This window comes from Sardina pilchardus, chromosome 10 (assembly GCF_963854185.1).
Source record: "Sardina pilchardus chromosome 10, fSarPil1.1, whole genome shotgun sequence".
NCBI classification, from domain to species: Eukaryota; Metazoa; Chordata; class Actinopteri; order Clupeiformes; family Clupeidae; genus Sardina; species Sardina pilchardus.
In genome coordinates this window covers 31873331-31888176 of record NC_085003.1, presented here as the reverse complement: position 1 = coordinate 31888176, position 14846 = coordinate 31873331, and the positions used below count along the sequence as shown (strand labels likewise).

General features: G+C 45.9%; 1 protein-coding gene and 45 non-coding genes across 47 annotated transcripts in view; 45 read left to right on the top strand and 1 right to left on the bottom strand.

Annotated features, from left to right (window-relative positions):
- Positions 1-14294, bottom strand: part of si:dkey-71d15.2 (SH3 domain-containing kinase-binding protein 1) — a 64789-nt gene extending 50495 nt beyond the window's left edge. The window contains exons 1-5 of one of the 2 annotated variants that reach the window (XM_062547781.1): positions 14097-14294; positions 13941-14007; positions 13303-13398; positions 11445-11539; positions 9779-9910 (exon numbers count right to left, since the gene is read on the bottom strand). In XM_062547781.1, the coding sequence (XP_062403765.1) occupies positions 9779-9861 (83 nt within the window). In that variant the 5' untranslated portion in view covers positions 9862-9910; positions 11445-11539; positions 13303-13398; positions 13941-14007; positions 14097-14294. Of the gene's footprint in view, positions 1-9778; positions 9911-11444; positions 11540-11725; positions 11841-13302; positions 13399-13940; positions 14008-14096 lie in introns of those variants that run through there. The other variant, XM_062547782.1, reaches the window with a different exon arrangement.
- Positions 34-126, top strand: trnai-uau (transfer RNA isoleucine (anticodon UAU)). The gene is given in 2 exon segments: positions 34-71; positions 91-126. It is a non-coding gene; the product is annotated as a tRNA-Ile (tRNA).
- trnai-uau (transfer RNA isoleucine (anticodon UAU)) lies at positions 219-311 on the top strand. The gene is given in 2 exon segments: positions 219-256; positions 276-311. It is a non-coding gene; the product is annotated as a tRNA-Ile (tRNA).
- On the top strand, positions 404-496 carry trnai-uau (transfer RNA isoleucine (anticodon UAU)). The gene is given in 2 exon segments: positions 404-441; positions 461-496. It is a non-coding gene; the product is annotated as a tRNA-Ile (tRNA).
- On the top strand, positions 589-681 carry trnai-uau (transfer RNA isoleucine (anticodon UAU)). Its single transcript is given in 2 exon segments — positions 589-626; positions 646-681. It is a non-coding gene; the product is annotated as a tRNA-Ile (tRNA).
- Positions 760-852, top strand: trnai-uau (transfer RNA isoleucine (anticodon UAU)). The gene is given in 2 exon segments: positions 760-797; positions 817-852. It is a non-coding gene; the product is annotated as a tRNA-Ile (tRNA).
- trnai-uau (transfer RNA isoleucine (anticodon UAU)) lies at positions 945-1037 on the top strand. The gene is given in 2 exon segments: positions 945-982; positions 1002-1037. It is a non-coding gene; the product is annotated as a tRNA-Ile (tRNA).
- trnai-uau (transfer RNA isoleucine (anticodon UAU)) lies at positions 1130-1222 on the top strand. The gene is given in 2 exon segments: positions 1130-1167; positions 1187-1222. It is a non-coding gene; the product is annotated as a tRNA-Ile (tRNA).
- trnai-uau (transfer RNA isoleucine (anticodon UAU)) lies at positions 1301-1393 on the top strand. The gene is given in 2 exon segments: positions 1301-1338; positions 1358-1393. It is a non-coding gene; the product is annotated as a tRNA-Ile (tRNA).
- trnai-uau (transfer RNA isoleucine (anticodon UAU)) lies at positions 1486-1578 on the top strand. Its single transcript is given in 2 exon segments — positions 1486-1523; positions 1543-1578. It is a non-coding gene; the product is annotated as a tRNA-Ile (tRNA).
- On the top strand, positions 1671-1763 carry trnai-uau (transfer RNA isoleucine (anticodon UAU)). Its single transcript is given in 2 exon segments — positions 1671-1708; positions 1728-1763. It is a non-coding gene; the product is annotated as a tRNA-Ile (tRNA).
- On the top strand, positions 1856-1948 carry trnai-uau (transfer RNA isoleucine (anticodon UAU)). The gene is given in 2 exon segments: positions 1856-1893; positions 1913-1948. It is a non-coding gene; the product is annotated as a tRNA-Ile (tRNA).
- On the top strand, positions 2041-2133 carry trnai-uau (transfer RNA isoleucine (anticodon UAU)). The gene is given in 2 exon segments: positions 2041-2078; positions 2098-2133. It is a non-coding gene; the product is annotated as a tRNA-Ile (tRNA).
- trnai-uau (transfer RNA isoleucine (anticodon UAU)) lies at positions 2226-2318 on the top strand. The gene is given in 2 exon segments: positions 2226-2263; positions 2283-2318. It is a non-coding gene; the product is annotated as a tRNA-Ile (tRNA).
- Positions 2411-2503, top strand: trnai-uau (transfer RNA isoleucine (anticodon UAU)). The gene is given in 2 exon segments: positions 2411-2448; positions 2468-2503. It is a non-coding gene; the product is annotated as a tRNA-Ile (tRNA).
- Positions 2589-2681, top strand: trnai-uau (transfer RNA isoleucine (anticodon UAU)). The gene is given in 2 exon segments: positions 2589-2626; positions 2646-2681. It is a non-coding gene; the product is annotated as a tRNA-Ile (tRNA).
- Positions 2774-2866, top strand: trnai-uau (transfer RNA isoleucine (anticodon UAU)). The gene is given in 2 exon segments: positions 2774-2811; positions 2831-2866. It is a non-coding gene; the product is annotated as a tRNA-Ile (tRNA).
- Positions 2959-3051, top strand: trnai-uau (transfer RNA isoleucine (anticodon UAU)). The gene is given in 2 exon segments: positions 2959-2996; positions 3016-3051. It is a non-coding gene; the product is annotated as a tRNA-Ile (tRNA).
- trnai-uau (transfer RNA isoleucine (anticodon UAU)) lies at positions 3144-3236 on the top strand. Its single transcript is given in 2 exon segments — positions 3144-3181; positions 3201-3236. It is a non-coding gene; the product is annotated as a tRNA-Ile (tRNA).
- On the top strand, positions 3329-3421 carry trnai-uau (transfer RNA isoleucine (anticodon UAU)). Its single transcript is given in 2 exon segments — positions 3329-3366; positions 3386-3421. It is a non-coding gene; the product is annotated as a tRNA-Ile (tRNA).
- On the top strand, positions 3514-3606 carry trnai-uau (transfer RNA isoleucine (anticodon UAU)). The gene is given in 2 exon segments: positions 3514-3551; positions 3571-3606. It is a non-coding gene; the product is annotated as a tRNA-Ile (tRNA).
- trnai-uau (transfer RNA isoleucine (anticodon UAU)) lies at positions 3699-3791 on the top strand. The gene is given in 2 exon segments: positions 3699-3736; positions 3756-3791. It is a non-coding gene; the product is annotated as a tRNA-Ile (tRNA).
- On the top strand, positions 3884-3976 carry trnai-uau (transfer RNA isoleucine (anticodon UAU)). The gene is given in 2 exon segments: positions 3884-3921; positions 3941-3976. It is a non-coding gene; the product is annotated as a tRNA-Ile (tRNA).
- Positions 4069-4161, top strand: trnai-uau (transfer RNA isoleucine (anticodon UAU)). The gene is given in 2 exon segments: positions 4069-4106; positions 4126-4161. It is a non-coding gene; the product is annotated as a tRNA-Ile (tRNA).
- trnai-uau (transfer RNA isoleucine (anticodon UAU)) lies at positions 4240-4332 on the top strand. The gene is given in 2 exon segments: positions 4240-4277; positions 4297-4332. It is a non-coding gene; the product is annotated as a tRNA-Ile (tRNA).
- Positions 4425-4517, top strand: trnai-uau (transfer RNA isoleucine (anticodon UAU)). Its single transcript is given in 2 exon segments — positions 4425-4462; positions 4482-4517. It is a non-coding gene; the product is annotated as a tRNA-Ile (tRNA).
- trnai-uau (transfer RNA isoleucine (anticodon UAU)) lies at positions 4610-4702 on the top strand. Its single transcript is given in 2 exon segments — positions 4610-4647; positions 4667-4702. It is a non-coding gene; the product is annotated as a tRNA-Ile (tRNA).
- trnai-uau (transfer RNA isoleucine (anticodon UAU)) lies at positions 4795-4887 on the top strand. Its single transcript is given in 2 exon segments — positions 4795-4832; positions 4852-4887. It is a non-coding gene; the product is annotated as a tRNA-Ile (tRNA).
- trnai-uau (transfer RNA isoleucine (anticodon UAU)) lies at positions 4980-5072 on the top strand. The gene is given in 2 exon segments: positions 4980-5017; positions 5037-5072. It is a non-coding gene; the product is annotated as a tRNA-Ile (tRNA).
- Positions 5165-5257, top strand: trnai-uau (transfer RNA isoleucine (anticodon UAU)). Its single transcript is given in 2 exon segments — positions 5165-5202; positions 5222-5257. It is a non-coding gene; the product is annotated as a tRNA-Ile (tRNA).
- On the top strand, positions 5350-5442 carry trnai-uau (transfer RNA isoleucine (anticodon UAU)). Its single transcript is given in 2 exon segments — positions 5350-5387; positions 5407-5442. It is a non-coding gene; the product is annotated as a tRNA-Ile (tRNA).
- Positions 5530-5622, top strand: trnai-uau (transfer RNA isoleucine (anticodon UAU)). Its single transcript is given in 2 exon segments — positions 5530-5567; positions 5587-5622. It is a non-coding gene; the product is annotated as a tRNA-Ile (tRNA).
- On the top strand, positions 5715-5807 carry trnal-uaa (transfer RNA leucine (anticodon UAA)). Its single transcript is given in 2 exon segments — positions 5715-5752; positions 5772-5807. It is a non-coding gene; the product is annotated as a tRNA-Leu (tRNA).
- On the top strand, positions 5900-5992 carry trnai-uau (transfer RNA isoleucine (anticodon UAU)). Its single transcript is given in 2 exon segments — positions 5900-5937; positions 5957-5992. It is a non-coding gene; the product is annotated as a tRNA-Ile (tRNA).
- On the top strand, positions 6085-6177 carry trnai-uau (transfer RNA isoleucine (anticodon UAU)). Its single transcript is given in 2 exon segments — positions 6085-6122; positions 6142-6177. It is a non-coding gene; the product is annotated as a tRNA-Ile (tRNA).
- On the top strand, positions 6270-6362 carry trnai-uau (transfer RNA isoleucine (anticodon UAU)). The gene is given in 2 exon segments: positions 6270-6307; positions 6327-6362. It is a non-coding gene; the product is annotated as a tRNA-Ile (tRNA).
- Positions 6455-6547, top strand: trnai-uau (transfer RNA isoleucine (anticodon UAU)). The gene is given in 2 exon segments: positions 6455-6492; positions 6512-6547. It is a non-coding gene; the product is annotated as a tRNA-Ile (tRNA).
- On the top strand, positions 6640-6732 carry trnai-uau (transfer RNA isoleucine (anticodon UAU)). Its single transcript is given in 2 exon segments — positions 6640-6677; positions 6697-6732. It is a non-coding gene; the product is annotated as a tRNA-Ile (tRNA).
- On the top strand, positions 6825-6917 carry trnai-uau (transfer RNA isoleucine (anticodon UAU)). Its single transcript is given in 2 exon segments — positions 6825-6862; positions 6882-6917. It is a non-coding gene; the product is annotated as a tRNA-Ile (tRNA).
- trnai-uau (transfer RNA isoleucine (anticodon UAU)) lies at positions 7010-7102 on the top strand. The gene is given in 2 exon segments: positions 7010-7047; positions 7067-7102. It is a non-coding gene; the product is annotated as a tRNA-Ile (tRNA).
- On the top strand, positions 7195-7287 carry trnai-uau (transfer RNA isoleucine (anticodon UAU)). Its single transcript is given in 2 exon segments — positions 7195-7232; positions 7252-7287. It is a non-coding gene; the product is annotated as a tRNA-Ile (tRNA).
- On the top strand, positions 7380-7472 carry trnai-uau (transfer RNA isoleucine (anticodon UAU)). The gene is given in 2 exon segments: positions 7380-7417; positions 7437-7472. It is a non-coding gene; the product is annotated as a tRNA-Ile (tRNA).
- On the top strand, positions 7565-7657 carry trnai-uau (transfer RNA isoleucine (anticodon UAU)). The gene is given in 2 exon segments: positions 7565-7602; positions 7622-7657. It is a non-coding gene; the product is annotated as a tRNA-Ile (tRNA).
- On the top strand, positions 7750-7842 carry trnai-uau (transfer RNA isoleucine (anticodon UAU)). The gene is given in 2 exon segments: positions 7750-7787; positions 7807-7842. It is a non-coding gene; the product is annotated as a tRNA-Ile (tRNA).
- On the top strand, positions 7935-8027 carry trnai-uau (transfer RNA isoleucine (anticodon UAU)). Its single transcript is given in 2 exon segments — positions 7935-7972; positions 7992-8027. It is a non-coding gene; the product is annotated as a tRNA-Ile (tRNA).
- Positions 8120-8212, top strand: trnai-uau (transfer RNA isoleucine (anticodon UAU)). The gene is given in 2 exon segments: positions 8120-8157; positions 8177-8212. It is a non-coding gene; the product is annotated as a tRNA-Ile (tRNA).
- Positions 14295-14846: the final 552 nt, after the last annotated feature.

The window sequence follows — 14846 nt, the reverse complement described above, 5'->3', positions numbered from 1 at the left end:
CCGATTTGTTTGCCCTGCAGCACATTGCGTGGGGCTCCAGTGGCGCAATCGGTCAGCGCGCGGTACTTATAAGACAGTTCCAGCAGAGCAATGCCGAGGTTGTGAGTTCGAGCCTCACCTGGAGCATACTCTTTAGGAAATTGGTTTCTATCCCGTTCAGTCTTGAACAGTGCAGAATGATACCTCCGATTTGTTTGTCCTGCAGCACATTGCCTGTGGCTCCAGTGGCGCAATCGGTCAGCGCGCGGTACTTATAAGACAGTTCCAGCAGAGCAATGCCGAGGTTGTGAGTTCGAGCCTCACCTGGAGCATACTCTTTAGGAAATTGGCTTCTATCGCGTTCAGTGTTGAACAGTGCAGAATGATACCTCCGATTTGTTTGTCCTGCAGCACATTGCGTCTGGCTCCGGTGGCGCAATCGGTCAGCGCGCGGTACTTATAAGACAGTTCCAGCAGAGCAATGCCGAGGTTGTGAGTTCGAGCCTCACCTGGAGCATACTCTTTAGGAAATTGGCTTCTATCCCGTTCAGTGTTGAACAGTGCAGAATGATACCTCCGATTTGCTTGTCCTGCAGCACATTGCGTGTGGCTCCGGTGGCGCAATCGGTCAGCGCGCGGTACTTATAAGACAGTTCCATTAGAGCAATGCCGAGGTTGTGAGTTCGAGCCTCACCTGGAGCATACTCTTTAGGAAATTGGCTTCTATCGCGTTCAGTGTTGAACAGTGCAGAATGATACCTCCGATTTGTTTGTCGTGTGGCTCCGGTGGCGCAATCGGTCAGCGAGCGGTACTTATAAGACAGTTCCAGCAGAGCAATGCCGAGGTTGTGAGTTCGAGCCTCACCTGGAGCATACTCTTTAGGAAATTGGCTTCTATCGCGTTCAGTGTTGAACAGTGCAGAATGATACCTCCGATTTGTTTGTCCTGCAGCACATTGCGTGTGGCTCCAGTGGCGCAATCGGTCAGCGCGCGGTACTTATAAGACAGTTCCAGCAGAGCAATGCCGAGGTTGTGAGTTCGAGCCTCACCTGGAGCATACTCTTTAGGAAATTGGCTTCTATCGCGTTCAGTGTTGAACAGTGCAGAATGATACCTCCGATTTGCTTGTGCTGCAGCACATTGCGTGTGGCTCCGGTGGCGCAATCGGTCAGCGCGCGCTACTTATAAGACAGTTCCAGCAGAGCAATGCCGAGGTTGTGAGTTCGAGCCTCACCTGGAGCATACTCTTTAGGAAATTGGCTTCTATCGCGTTCAGTGTTGAACAGTGCAGAATGATACCTCCGATTTGTTTGTCGTGTGGCTCCGGAGGCGCAATCGGTCAGCGCGCGGTACTTATAAGACAGTTCCAGCAGAGTAATGCCGAGGTTGTGAGTTCGAGCCTCTCCTGGAGCATACTCGTTAGGAAATTGGCTTCTATCGTGTTCAGTGTTGAACAGTGCAGAATGATACCTCCGATTTGTTTGTCCTGCAGCACATTGCTTGTGGCTCCAGTGGCGCAATCGGTCAGCGCGCGGTACTTATAAGACAGTTCCAGCAGAGCAATGCCGAGGTTGTGAGTTCGAGCCTCACCTGGAGCATACTCTTTATGAAATTGGCTTCTATCGCGTTCAGTCTTGAACAGTGCAGAATGATACCTCCGATTTGTTTGTCCTGCAGCACATTTCGTGTGGCTCCAGTGGCGCAATCGGTCAGCGCGCGGTACTTATAAGACAGTTCCAGCAGAGCAATGCCGAGGTTGTGAGTTCGAGCCTCACCTGGAGCATACTCTTTAGGAAATTGGCTTCTATCGCGTTCAGTGTTGAACAGTGCAGAATGATACCTCCGATTTGTTTGTCCTGCAGCACATTGCGTGTGGCTCCGGTGGCGCAATCGGTCAGCGCGCGGTACTTATAAGACAGTTCCAGCAGAGCAATGCCGAGGTTGTGAATTCGAGCCTCACCTGGAGCATACTCGTTAGGAAATTGGCTTCGATCGCGTTCAGTGTTGAACAGTGCAGAATGATACCTCCGATTTGTTTGTCCTGCAGCACATTGCGTGTGGCTCCAGTGGCGCAATCGGTCAGCGCGCGGTACTTATAAGACAGTTCCAGCAGAGCAATGCCGAGGTTGTGAGTTCGAGCCTCACCTGGAGCATACTCTTTAGGAAATTGGCTTCTATCGCGTTCAGTCTTGAACAGTGCAGAATGATACCTCCGATTTGTTTGTCCTGCAGCGCATTGCGTGTGGCTCCAGTGGCGCAATCGGTCAGCGCGCGGTACTTATAAGACAGTTCCAGCAGAGCAATGCCGAGGTTGTGAGTTCGAGCCTCACCTGGAGCATACTCTTTATGAAATTGGCTTCTATCGCGTTCAGGCTTGAACAGTGCAGAATGATACCTCCGATTTGTTTGTCCTGCAGCGCATTGCGTGTGGCTCCAGTGGCGCAATCGGTCAGCGCGCGGTACTTATAAGACAGTTCCAGCAGAGCAATGCCGAGCTTGTGAGTTCGAGCCTCACCTGGAGCATACTCTTTATGAAATTGGCTTCTATCGCGTTCAGTCTTGAACAGTGCAGAATGATACCTCCGATTTCTGCAGCACATTGCGTGTGGCTCCAGTGGCGCAATCGGTCAGCGCGCGGTACTTATAAGACAGTTCCAGCAGAGCAATGCCGAGCTTGTGAGTTCGAGCCTCACCTGGAGCATACTCTTTATGAAATTGGCTTCTATCGCGTTCAGTCTTGAACAGTGCAGCATGATACCTCCGATTTGTTTGTCCTGCAGCACATTGCGTGTGGCTCCAGTGGCGCAATCGGTCAGCGCGCGGTACTTATAAGACAGTTCCAGCAGAGCAATGCCGAGGTTGTGAGTTCGAGCCTCACCAGGAGCATACTCTTTATAAAATTGGCTTCTATCGCGTTCAGTCTTGAACAGTGCAGAATGATACCTCCGATTTGTTTGTCCTGCAGCACATTGCGTGTGGCTCCAGTGGCGCAATCGGTCAGCGCGCGGTACTTATAAGACAGTTCCAGCAGAGCAATGCCGAGGTTGTGAGTTCGAGCCTCACCTGGAGCATACTCTTTATGAAATTGGCTTCTATCGCGTTCAGGCTTGAACAGTGCAGAATGATACCTCCGATTTGTTTGTCCTGCAGCACATTGCGTGTGGCTCCATTGGCGCAATCGGTCAGCGCGCGGTACTTATAAGACAGTTCCAGCAGAGCAATGCCGAGGTTGTGAGTTCGAGCCTCACCTGGAGCATACTCTTTATGAAATTGGCTTCTATCGTGTTCAGGCTTGAACAGTGCAGAATGATACCTCCGATTTGTTTGTCCTGCAGCACATTGCGTGTGGCTCCATTGGCGCAATCGGTCAGCGCGCGGTACTTATAAGACAGTTCCAGCAGAGCAATGCCGAGGTTGTGAGTTCGAGCCTCACCTGGAGCATACCCTTTAGAAAATTGGCTTCTATCGCGTTCATTGTTGAACAGTGCAGAATGATACCTCCGATTTGTTTGCCCTGCAGCACATTGCGTGGGGCTCCAGTGGCGCAATCGGTCAGCGCGCGGTACTTATAAGACAGTTCCAGCAGAGCAATGCCGAGGTTGTGAGTTCGAGCCTCACCTGGAGCATACTCTTTAGGAAATTGGTTTCTATCCCGTTCAGTCTTGAACAGTGCAGAATGATACCTCCGATTTGTTTGTCCTGCAGCACATTGCCTGTGGCTCCAGTGGCGCAATCGGTCAGCGCGCGGTACTTATAAGACAGTTCCAGCAGAGCAATGCCGAGGTTGTGAGTTCGAGCCTCACCTGGAGCATACTCTTTAGGAAATTGGCTTCTATCACGTTCAGTGTTGAACAGTGCAGAATGATACCTCCGATTTGTTTGTCCTGCAGCACATTGCGTCTGGCTCCGGTGGCGCAATCGGTCAGCGCGCGGTACTTATAAGACAGTTCCAGCAGAGCAATGCCGAGGTTGTGAGTTCGAGCCTCACCTGGAGCATACTCTTTAGGAAATTGGCTTCTATCCCGTTCAGTGTTGAACAGTGCAGAATGATACCTCCGATTTGCTTGTCCTGCAGCACATTGCGTGTGGCTCCGGTGGCGCAATCGGTCAGCGCGCGGTACTTATAAGACAGTTCCAGCAGAGCAATGCCGAGGTTGTGAGTTCGAGCCTCACCTGGAGCATACTCTTTAGGAAATTGGCTTCTATCGCGTTCAGTGTTGAACAGTGCAGAATGATACCTCCGATTTGTTTGTCGTGTGGCTCCGGTGGCGCAATCGGTCAGCGAGCGGTACTTATAAGACAGTTCCAGCAGAGCAATGCCGAGGTTGTGAGTTCGAGCCTCACCTGGAGCATACTCTTTAGGAAATTGGCTTCTATCGCGTTCAGTGTTGAACAGTGCAGAATGATACCTCCGATTTGTTTGTCCTGCAGCACATTGCGTGTGGCTCCAGTGGCGCAATCGGTCAGCGCGCGGTACTTATAAGACAGTTCCAGCAGAGCAATGCCGAGGTTGTGAGTTCGAGCCTCACCTGGAGCATACTCTTTAGGAAATTGGCTTCTATCGCGTTCAGTCTTGAACAGTGCAGAATGATACCTCCGATTTGTTTGTCCTGCAGCGCATTGCGTGTGGCTCCAGTGGCGCAATCGGTCAGCGCGCGGTACTTATAAGACAGTTCCAGCAGAGCAATGCCGAGGTTGTGAGTTCGAGCCTCACCTGGAGCATACTCTTTATGAAATTGGCTTCTATCGCGTTCAGGCTTGAACAGTGCAGAATGATACCTCCGATTTGTTTGTCCTGCAGCGCATTGCGTGTGGCTCCAGTGGCGCAATCGGTCAGCGCACGGTACTTATAAGACAGTTCCAGCAGAGCAATGCCGAGGTTGTGAGTTCGAGCCTCACCTGGAGCATGCTCTTTATGAAATTGGCTTCTATCGCGTTCAGTCTTGAACAGTGCAGAATGATACCTCTGATTTGTTTGTCCTGCAGCACATTGCCTGTGGCTCCAGTGGCGCAATCGGTCAGCGCGCGGTACTTATAAGACAGTTCCAGCAGAGCAATGCCGAGGTTGTGAGTTCAAGCCTCACCTGGAGCATACTCTTTCTGAAATTGGCTTCTATCATGTTCAGTCTTGAACAGTGCAGAATGATACCTCCGATTTGTTTGTCCTGCAGCACATTGCGAGTGGCTCCAGTGGCGCAATCGGTCAGCGCGCGGTACTTATAAGACAGTTCCAGCAGAGCAATGCCGAGGTTGTGAGTTCGAGCCTCACCTGGAGCATACTCTTTATGAAATTGGCTTCTATCGCGTTCAGTCTTGAACAGTGCAGAATGATACCTCCGATTTGTTTGTCCTGCAGCACATTGCGTCTGGCTCCAGTGGCGCAATCGGTCAGCGCGCGGTACTTATAAGACAGTTCCAGCAGAGCAATGCCGAGGTTGTGAGTTCGAGCCTCACCTGGAGCATACTTTCTGAAATTGGCTTCTATCGCGTTCAGTCTTGAATGCAGAATGATACTTCCGATTTGTTTGTCCTGCAGCACATTACGTGTGGCTCCAGTGGCGCAATCGGTCAGCGCGCGGTACTTATAAGACAGTTCCAGCAGAGCAATGCCGAGGTTGTGAGTTCGAGCCTCACCTGGAGCATACTCTTTATGAAATTGGCTTCTATCGCGTTCATTCTTGAACAGTGCAGAATGATACCTCTGATTTGTTTGTCCTGCAGCACATTGCCTGTGGCTCCAGTGGCGCAATCGGTCAGCGCGCGGTACTTAAAAGACAGTTCCAGCAGAGCAATGCCGAGGTTGTTAGTTCGAGCCTCACCTGGAGCATACTCTTTCTGAAATTGGCTTCTATCGTGTTCAGTCTTGAACAGTGCAGAATGATACCTCCGATTTGTTTGTCCTGCAGCACATTGCGAGTGGCTCCAGTGGCGCAATCGGTCAGCGCGCAGTACTTATAAGACAGTTCCAGCAGAGCAATGCCGAGGTTGTGAGTTCAAGCCTCACCTGGAGCATACTCTTTATGAAATTGGCTTCTATCGCGTTCATTCTTGAACAGTGCAGAATGATACCTCTGATTTGTTTGTCCTGTAGCACATTGCCTGCTGCTCCAGTGGCGCAATCGGTCAGCGCGCGGTACTTATAAGACAGTTCCAGCAGAGCAATGCCGAGGTTGTTAGTTCGAGCCTCACCTGGAGCATACTCTTTCTGAAATTGGCTTCTATCGTGTTCAGTCTTGAACAGTGCAGAATGATACCTCCGATTTGTTTGTCCTGCAGCACATTGCGTGTGGCTCCGGTGGCGCAATCGGTCAGCGCGCGGTACTTATAAGACAGTTCCAGCAGAGCAATGCCGAGGTTGTGAATTCGAGCCTCACCTGGAGCATACTCGTTAGGAAATTGGCTTCTATCGCGTTCAGTGTTGAACAGTGCAGAATGATACCTCCGATTTGTTTGTCCTGCAGCACATTGCGTGTGGCTCCAGTGGCGCAATCGGTCAGCGCGCGGTACTTATAAGACAGTTCCAGCAGAGCAATGCCGAGGTTGTGAGTTCGAGCCTCACCTGGAGCATACTCTTTAGGAAATTGGCTTCTATCGCGTTCAGTCTTGAACAGTGCAGAATGATACCTCCGATTTGTTTGTCCTGCAGCGCATTGCGTGTGGCTCCAGTGGCGCAATCGGTCAGCGCGCGGTACTTATAAGACAGTTCCAGCAGAGCATTGCCGAGGTTGTGAGTTCGAGCCTCACCTGGAGCATACTCTTTATGAAATTGGCTTCTATCGCGTTCAGGCTTGAACAGTGCAGAATGATACCTCCGATTTGTTTGTCCTGCAGCACATTGCGTGTGGCTCCAGTGGCGCAATCGGTCAGTGCGCGGTACTTATAAGACAGTTCCAGCAGAGCAATGCTGAGGTTGTGAGTTCGAGCCTCACCTGGAGCATACTCTTTATGAAATTGGCTTCTATCGCGTTCAGTCTTGAACAGTGCAGAATGATACCTCCGATTTGTTTGTCCTGCAGCACATTGCGAGTGGCTCCAGTGGCGCAATCGGTCAGCGCGCGGTACTTATAAGACAGTTCCAGCAGAGCAATGCCGAGGCTGTGAGTTCGAGCCTCACCTGGAGCATACTCTTTAGGAAATTGGCTTCTATCGCGTTCAGTCTTGAACAGTGCAGAATGATACCTCCGATTTGTTTGTCCTGCAGCACATTGCGTGAGGCTCCAGTGGCGCAATCGGTCAGCGCGCGGTACTTATAAGACAGTTCCAGCAGAGCAATGCCGAGGTTGTGAGTTCGAGCCTCACCTGGAGCATACTCTTTATGAAATTGGCTTCTATCGCGTTCAGTCTTGAACAGTGCAGAATGATACCTCCGATTTGTTTGTTCTGCAGCACATTGCGTGTGGCTCCAGTGGCGCAATCGGTCAGCGCGCGGTACTTATAAGACAGTTCCAGCAGAGCAATGCCGAGGTTGTGAGTTCGAGCCTCACCTGTAGCATACTCTTTATGAAATTGGCTTCTATCGTGTTCAGTCTTGAACAGTGCAGAATGATACCTCCGATTTGTTTGTCCTGCAGCACATTGCGTGTGGCTCCAGTGGCGCAATCGGTCAGCGCGCGGTACTTATAAGACAGTTCCAGCAGAGCAATGCCGAGGTTGTGAGTTCGAGCCTCACCTGGAGCATACTCTTTATGAAATTGGCTTCTATCGCGTTCAGTCTTGAACAGTGCAGAATGATACCTCCGATTTGTTTGTCCTGCAGCACATTGCGTGTGGCTCCAGTGGCGCAATCGGTCAGCGCGCGGTACTTATAAGACAGTTCCAGCAGAGCAATGCCGAGGTTGTGAGTTCGAGCCTCACCTGGAGCATACTCTTTATGAAATTGGCTTCTATCGCGTTCAGTCTTGAACAGTGCAGAATGATACCTCCGATTTGTTTGTCCTGCAGCACATTGCGTGTGGCTCCAGTGGCGCAATCGGTCAGCGCGCGGTACTTATAAGACAGTTCCAGCAGAGCAATGCCGAGGTTGTGAGTTCGAGCCTCACCTGTAGCATACTCTTTATGAAATTGGCTTCTATCGCGTTCAGTCTTGAACAGTGCAGAATGATACCTCCGATTTGTTTGTCCTGCAGCACATTGCGTGTGGCTCCAGTGGCGCAATCGGTCAGCGCGCGGTACTTATAAGACAGTTCCAGCAGAGCAATGCCGAGGTTGTGAGTTCGAGCCTCACCTGGAGCATACCCTTTATGAAATTGGCTTCTATCGCGTTCAGTCTTGAACAGTGCAGAATGATACCTCCGATTTGTTTGTCCTGCAGCACATTGCGTGTGGCTCCAGTGGCGCAATCGGTCAGTGCCCAGTTTAGTGTTGGGCATGAGCATCCTTATGAGTCCATGTTGGTAAAACATCTCTAGAAGACGACAAAAACGACTGCTTCTTGAATTAAGCTACAGATACTTGACTTAATACATGGTTTAGGCTGTATCATACCAGGCTTTGTGGTAAATAAAAGAAAAAAAGTCAATGTTGTTATCGTACAAGTAATGCAAAAATGTTGTATTGTTCACATTATTTGTGGGTGGGTAAGGTAACTGACTTTGACAACACATTTTAACAGATGCGTAGCAATGACCTCAATCCAATTATTAGCCTATTCACTGTGTTGTATTGGCTCTGAAAATGATTTAAGCGCACAGCCTACCCGTAGTCCATGACATCCCATGTCTCCCATTGATTGAAAACAAAATAAAAAGACTTTAGTTTGCTTTCCTGCAACAATTACATGATTAGGCTATGCATTCGATATAAAGTGAAGAGTTTTATCCTCAAATTTAAAACTATGTGAATCTTCTACTAGGAGAGCTACAGTATGCAACTTCGGAGAATTCACCATCCAACAACTTCATCACAATATATTTATTTTTATTCCACAGACTTTCTGAGCTGTGTCTGTAGCTCCATTAAATGGTTATAAGATCTGGAGTATGTACTCTCTCTAAACAGTTAATCATAGATATAAATATATGATTAAGATCACATTTGATACTCGCAATGTAATAAACAGATCAATATCTATTATTAACTTGCAGTAACTTCCTTGCCAATGTCTAATGTCTATCCAATCCTCAGCTACAATGACAAACAATTTCACAGCTGAGATCTGCCCAGCACTATCTCTCCGCGTCTCTCTAAAACGCTGCAGAAGCAGAACCTGCCGCGCCAGTGATCTGCTTCAGTCTAATGGCTTCTCATAGTGCTAATGCTATCACTAGAAACTCTCAGCTGCTCTACTGAACATGAATGTCTCACTGTAATATTCTCTAAATTACTTCAGTCAAATTAAGTCAGTCTAATAGCCTTGCTGACACGTTGGTATAGACCCCAGTTTTAAATCTCAAAATAAAAATAAAATAAAAAAGGAATACAAGAGTGAAAGTGAAAGAGTATTGTCAATGTCAGAAAAGGTAGGGTATGTGTCCTTTGAAAAGTAGAGTTAGGGAAGAGAGATGGGATTATCTCTGCAATGTCAAAAACATGACAATATGTTTTTTTGCAAGTTATTTACATGTAACTCTTGCTATTGTCTTTTTGTACTGATGCTATGTTCTTTTAATAATGTGTTAAGAAACGTGTAAACAGTTTGCTAATGGAAAACTCTGAGCTTTTCAGTGCAAACTCTGATCTGGTGGCAAGCTCCCTGGTGCAGGTTTGCTTGACATGTAGGGTCTATGAGAAAGCCTGGCAAAACCGATAAGTGCATGGAGAGAAATTGGACACAAGGCAGAGGCTGAGGAGGTGACTTACTGGGGCATCCACCACATTGAGGAACTTGAGAGCCAGCAGGTCCGGTCCATTAGTCTCCTCTGGCTCAGGTTTCTGTGACTCATCACAGGACATTACAGGTGGGAACGATTCAGAGAGTGGGGACTGAGAGGACTGTGGTAAAGAAAGCAGATTAATAATCATAAGGCCACACTTCATATTGAGCATGTTTCAATCATGGCATCAAACTATATTGAGTGTCAAAAATAATTAATACTTCATTGGGTTTGCATGATAATAGGTTACCTCTATTATTACACTGTGTGCAATGTGTTGTTACATTGTGAAGAAAGCCATATAAAATGTCTTACCAATGTATATTATTGTAATGCATTGTATTGGTGCATTTGATGTGAAGATAAGTACTGAGGAGGGAAAACAGCTGTTTGAGGTTGCTGGTAGTGATACTGTCTACTTCAGCCAGATGTCGTTGCATTGATGACAGCTACCAGAAATAAATGTTCTGACAAATATAAATAGCTTTCTAAGTGCTGCAGTCAGAAAGAAATGAACTAGATGTCACTGTATGAAAACATTGGGGAAGTTCCCTTCTTGGTGATTATTTTGCCCGTGCATGATGTACTGAAGAAAGAGAGTTAACTACTGTTGTGCCTTTGTCTAGCAGCTAGCAATAACCACTGATGACCAATGATGCTATCTTTCAACCGAAACCCAGAGATTGACACCCAAAAATGCTCTATAACATTTTCTGAAATTTCTTAACTGCATGAACTATGGGGCAGAAAAGTCTCCTTACAGTTCAAATCTGGCTTGCAAAATAACTATCAACTTGACAATAAATATAAGTATTGGCAACTTGCCCATTCATAAAATAATAACGTTGCGCATTTTGAAATGTGGATCCTAAAATGTTTTCAGATTAAAGGTACTGAGCAATGATGCACTTTACAACATATTGTAAGACTTCATTCTGGAGGGTATAGACGTAGAGAGGAACAGGGAGTTAAATATAACTCAAGGGCAGGCTGAGTATGGAAATGCCACTGCCTAATCTTCACTCTGTCATCTGTAAACAACACTGGAATCATGTCATGACCCCAACCCCCAACTCCCCTCCGCAGTGTGTGTGTGTGTGTGTCGTCACCTGCTCTCTCTTTAAAGTCAGATCATTCGCACCTGCCATTTCCTTAACCAGACACTCCGTCACATGGTGCGGATGCTCTTATTATGCCCTGCACCATGGCTGCCTGCCATTATGACAGCATTATGACCAGGAAATGACATTTGAGCAAACTGGAAATACTACAGCACAGCTAGCTGGTGGGGTTGAAGTAGCTATTCAAGAAAACTAGAAAAGCCAGAAACACGACTGTAGATCCTTTCGATCTGATCCTGAAGCGTTTTCGGTTAAAACCTCAACACAGGTCAAAAAGTCAAAACAGGAATTTTACATTTTTTGTTTATCCCCCAATTTTCATTACCCCAATGTTGCTTTCTGTGCCACCAGAAATGCCTTGAAAGTTGAAAGGGTATGCTTGGTGGATTGCCCTGTTTCCCCAATGTGCCCTTTGAAGTCCTGTTGCCATTACAACTGCCGTATCTGTGTACTGTCATTAGCATAATCTGGAGATGCTTCAGCAGGCCTATAGCGACACTCCATTAAACTCCATTAGTCTGGTTCACTTACTGATAGGAGGATCTCTGATTGGGACCTGCGAATGGTGCCACGTCTCCTGGCAGATGGGCTTCCAGACGATATGATGGCTTTAAAGTCTTCAATATCTAAATCACAAACGATAGATGTGAACTTGTGAACTCAGAGCAAAGCCAGAAGCAACTACTTCCAACACTCATCACAGCTGAAAGAGCACACTGATACAGACTGTTCACTGTTATTCACAGCTTTGTCCTACATCAATGAAGAGACTGATAAAGTACTTCCCAAACATTGCAAATAACTATACAAACCCATGGCAGTGGCTCAAATCCAGTTATAAAGTGATGTCTTTTGTACAATCCAACTATCCAGAAGACCCCACACAACATAAAACCACCCGTCTAATGTGTCGTGTTTGCCCTGCAGTATGGTGCTCATTTACTGACTGGATGATGAATGCACTGGACCTAGAGTACACCAGTATGCAAAACAAGAGCCAAACATTTGAATACCAAACATTTGAATGCAGTCTGTGCACGAGAAACTACCAAGCTCCCTCTATTAAAAGCCCTTTATGAGACACCAAAGCACTGACTATACTAGGGCTGCAATTAATGATTATTTTCAAAGTCCATAAATCAATAAGCTGTTTGATCAATCCAATGAAAGTATCAGTGTTTCCAAAAGCCCAAAATGACGTCCTCACGGCACATATTTAGTTTAATGTAATAAGTGAAGTTGAGAGTGTAATAGCTGCAATCTATGCAATCTTTAATTCTAAACATATTTTTCATAAAAAAAATAAGCTGCTTCCAAAATAGTTGATGATTTATTTAATAGTTGACAACTAATCAATGAATCAACCCTACATTAAATCAAGAGCTGATACCTAGCACCACAAAGGAGGTTGTGTTCATATGATTTGTGACCTACATGTATAGTATGGAAAGTAAATAATATACATATAACATATTAACTTTTATATGGGTTTTCAGCTCAGACATTCTCACTCTAATGTCACCAAAATGGGAAAAAAGGAAAATTTAAAACAGGATTTTATCCAATGTTAAAATTTCCAAACACTTCTCAAAATTTCTGTACTTGTAATATATAAATTATTGCATATTTTATTAAATAATGTCTCATTTACATATTCATACATATATTTCAGAAGATGTCCTATACAAAATGTGATGTGATCTACGAAAAGCCATCACATGGTGCACTCAAAAATCCTTGGTTTTTGCTCCGGTCTTACCCAGATGAAATTTAAGATTCTGATATCATAGCAACATTCTTGACACTGTCCCCTTGCAAAATCTTGGATACCATCCTCCCAAAATCTTGGATATTGCTAGGATGGTATCACAATCATAAGTTGATGCTATAGGATGGTATCACAATCTTAACCATGTGATGAGTTTTTCCAGATCGCATCACAAATATTATTGACACAATGTAAATAATCAGCTGTGGAAGTTTTGTGGGGATACCTATTAATTAAGATTTTAGCCTATTCAACTGTAATATATCCCTGAATAAGCATGTAATAGACAAACAGGGTGATAACATATACAAAAAGCTATTACCACCACTTATTTTCTAAAAATAACTCACTTATTCCCCTCAGATGGTACCGACCAACCCCTCTGGCTCAAGGACTAAAAAGTAAACAAGCCAAGTATATGCAATCTTTCTAGAATCTAATGCTGTCATGAAAGCTCACTGTGTATTTTTGTATTTCCCCTAATCAGCACGCTTGTGGAAAAAACAATAGATGATTGACTCTTAAGTGTAAACCTCTCCATTTCCCTAAAGCCCAAAATAAACAATAGTGTCCAACCAAACACTTTGACTACCAGTCAAAGTATAGGAGACACCACCTTACCAGCAGTAAGAGCCGAACTGTAGTTGCCCATTGCAAGAAGGAAGCACAGGGGTGATACTGAATGGAAGAGAAATAAACTGTCCTAGAAACAGTGAACTCTGCTTTCACAGGAGAGGAAACAAGAGAAATAAAGAGAGCAGAAGATTAAGACACAGTAAACATTTCACCTTTTCAGGAACATTTCTCATAGGCTACTCATTGTCTCGAGAGGTGGATCACAAAAACTCAGACAATATGGGTTAACCCTTTCAGAAATAAAATTAACCGGGGATGAACCCTAGTGGTAGCCAATGAAATGGATATCAGTGACACATGAACGTCAAGAAACATTTACTGTATGTGAGCAACTAAAGATCTTAGGTCCACTCTACCCAGTCGGCTACAGTAAGACATCAGCTTTGCCTTGCTGTGGTAGGCCTACAGCGTTGTTCACACTTGTAACAAGCAATCTCATTGTACAAACATTCCACACCATGTAGTAACATACCTATTGGCGGCAACCCTACACCAGCCAGCCTGACTCCTGTGTGCTAGTGCCTGGGCATATGCATTGTCATGTCTAAGTTTAGCAGCAACGACTCGTGTGTATGTGTGTGTGTGTGTGTGTGTGTGTGTGTGTGTGTGTGTGTCGCACTCACCAGCCCAAGAGTGCAGCCCATCCAGTGAATTCTGTGTCTTTTGACACCATGTGAAGAGGCAACCTGACTGAGAGAGAGGATTGATGGTTTCCATGAAGTTTACATCATTTTCTTTGAGAAAACAAAGGGATAGTTATTGTGTGGTGGGTACCTTACCTGTTATTGACACTCTGACATTGAGGGACTCATGATGAATAAATGTAAACTCCTGTGTAGTTCCGTTTGATCTAATGTTGCCCACAGTGCTAGGCCACAAAGTCAGCAAACCCCCTCTGTCTGGGAAATTCTCTGACTAAACCATTCATGCAACTTCCGTTTCTATAGACACATGACGACTGTCCCTCTCTGTGTCGTTGTCTGTCTGAAGCCAAGTGCCAGTGACATTTCTCACAGTACCCCCTCCCATACTGGCATTTCCTTTTAGGGGACCACTCTGCAACCAATCAAACATGAGAATGGCACCTGTCTTCAATAGCTGGAGCAGAATGCTGTATGTGATAACAGGAGGTGATAATAGCCCCCTCATGAGACGACTCAAACAGCAAAGGTTGCAGTAGGGTTGGTTTCAGTCACCATCCTTATTCTAATAACATTCCACTGCCTCACATTACATTGAAAGTAAAGGGTCTGAAGACTGTCAAATGATACTGCAAAGAAACAATTCAGTCGGCCAACAGAACAGCCTGGTCTAGCCTACATAACAACTCATCTAGGCCAGTCTCTATCATTTTGGCTAAAGATGTAGGCAACAAGGTTAGGCAACAACCCACATAGTTCACACCGTAGCCTATGTAGGGTGAATTATAATAAGGATATGCAACATGTAAAAAAAAAAACATCTGACACAAATCCAATGTAAATGTGCATGTCTCAAAAACAACAGCAGCTTTGTCGCAATGGCGACGC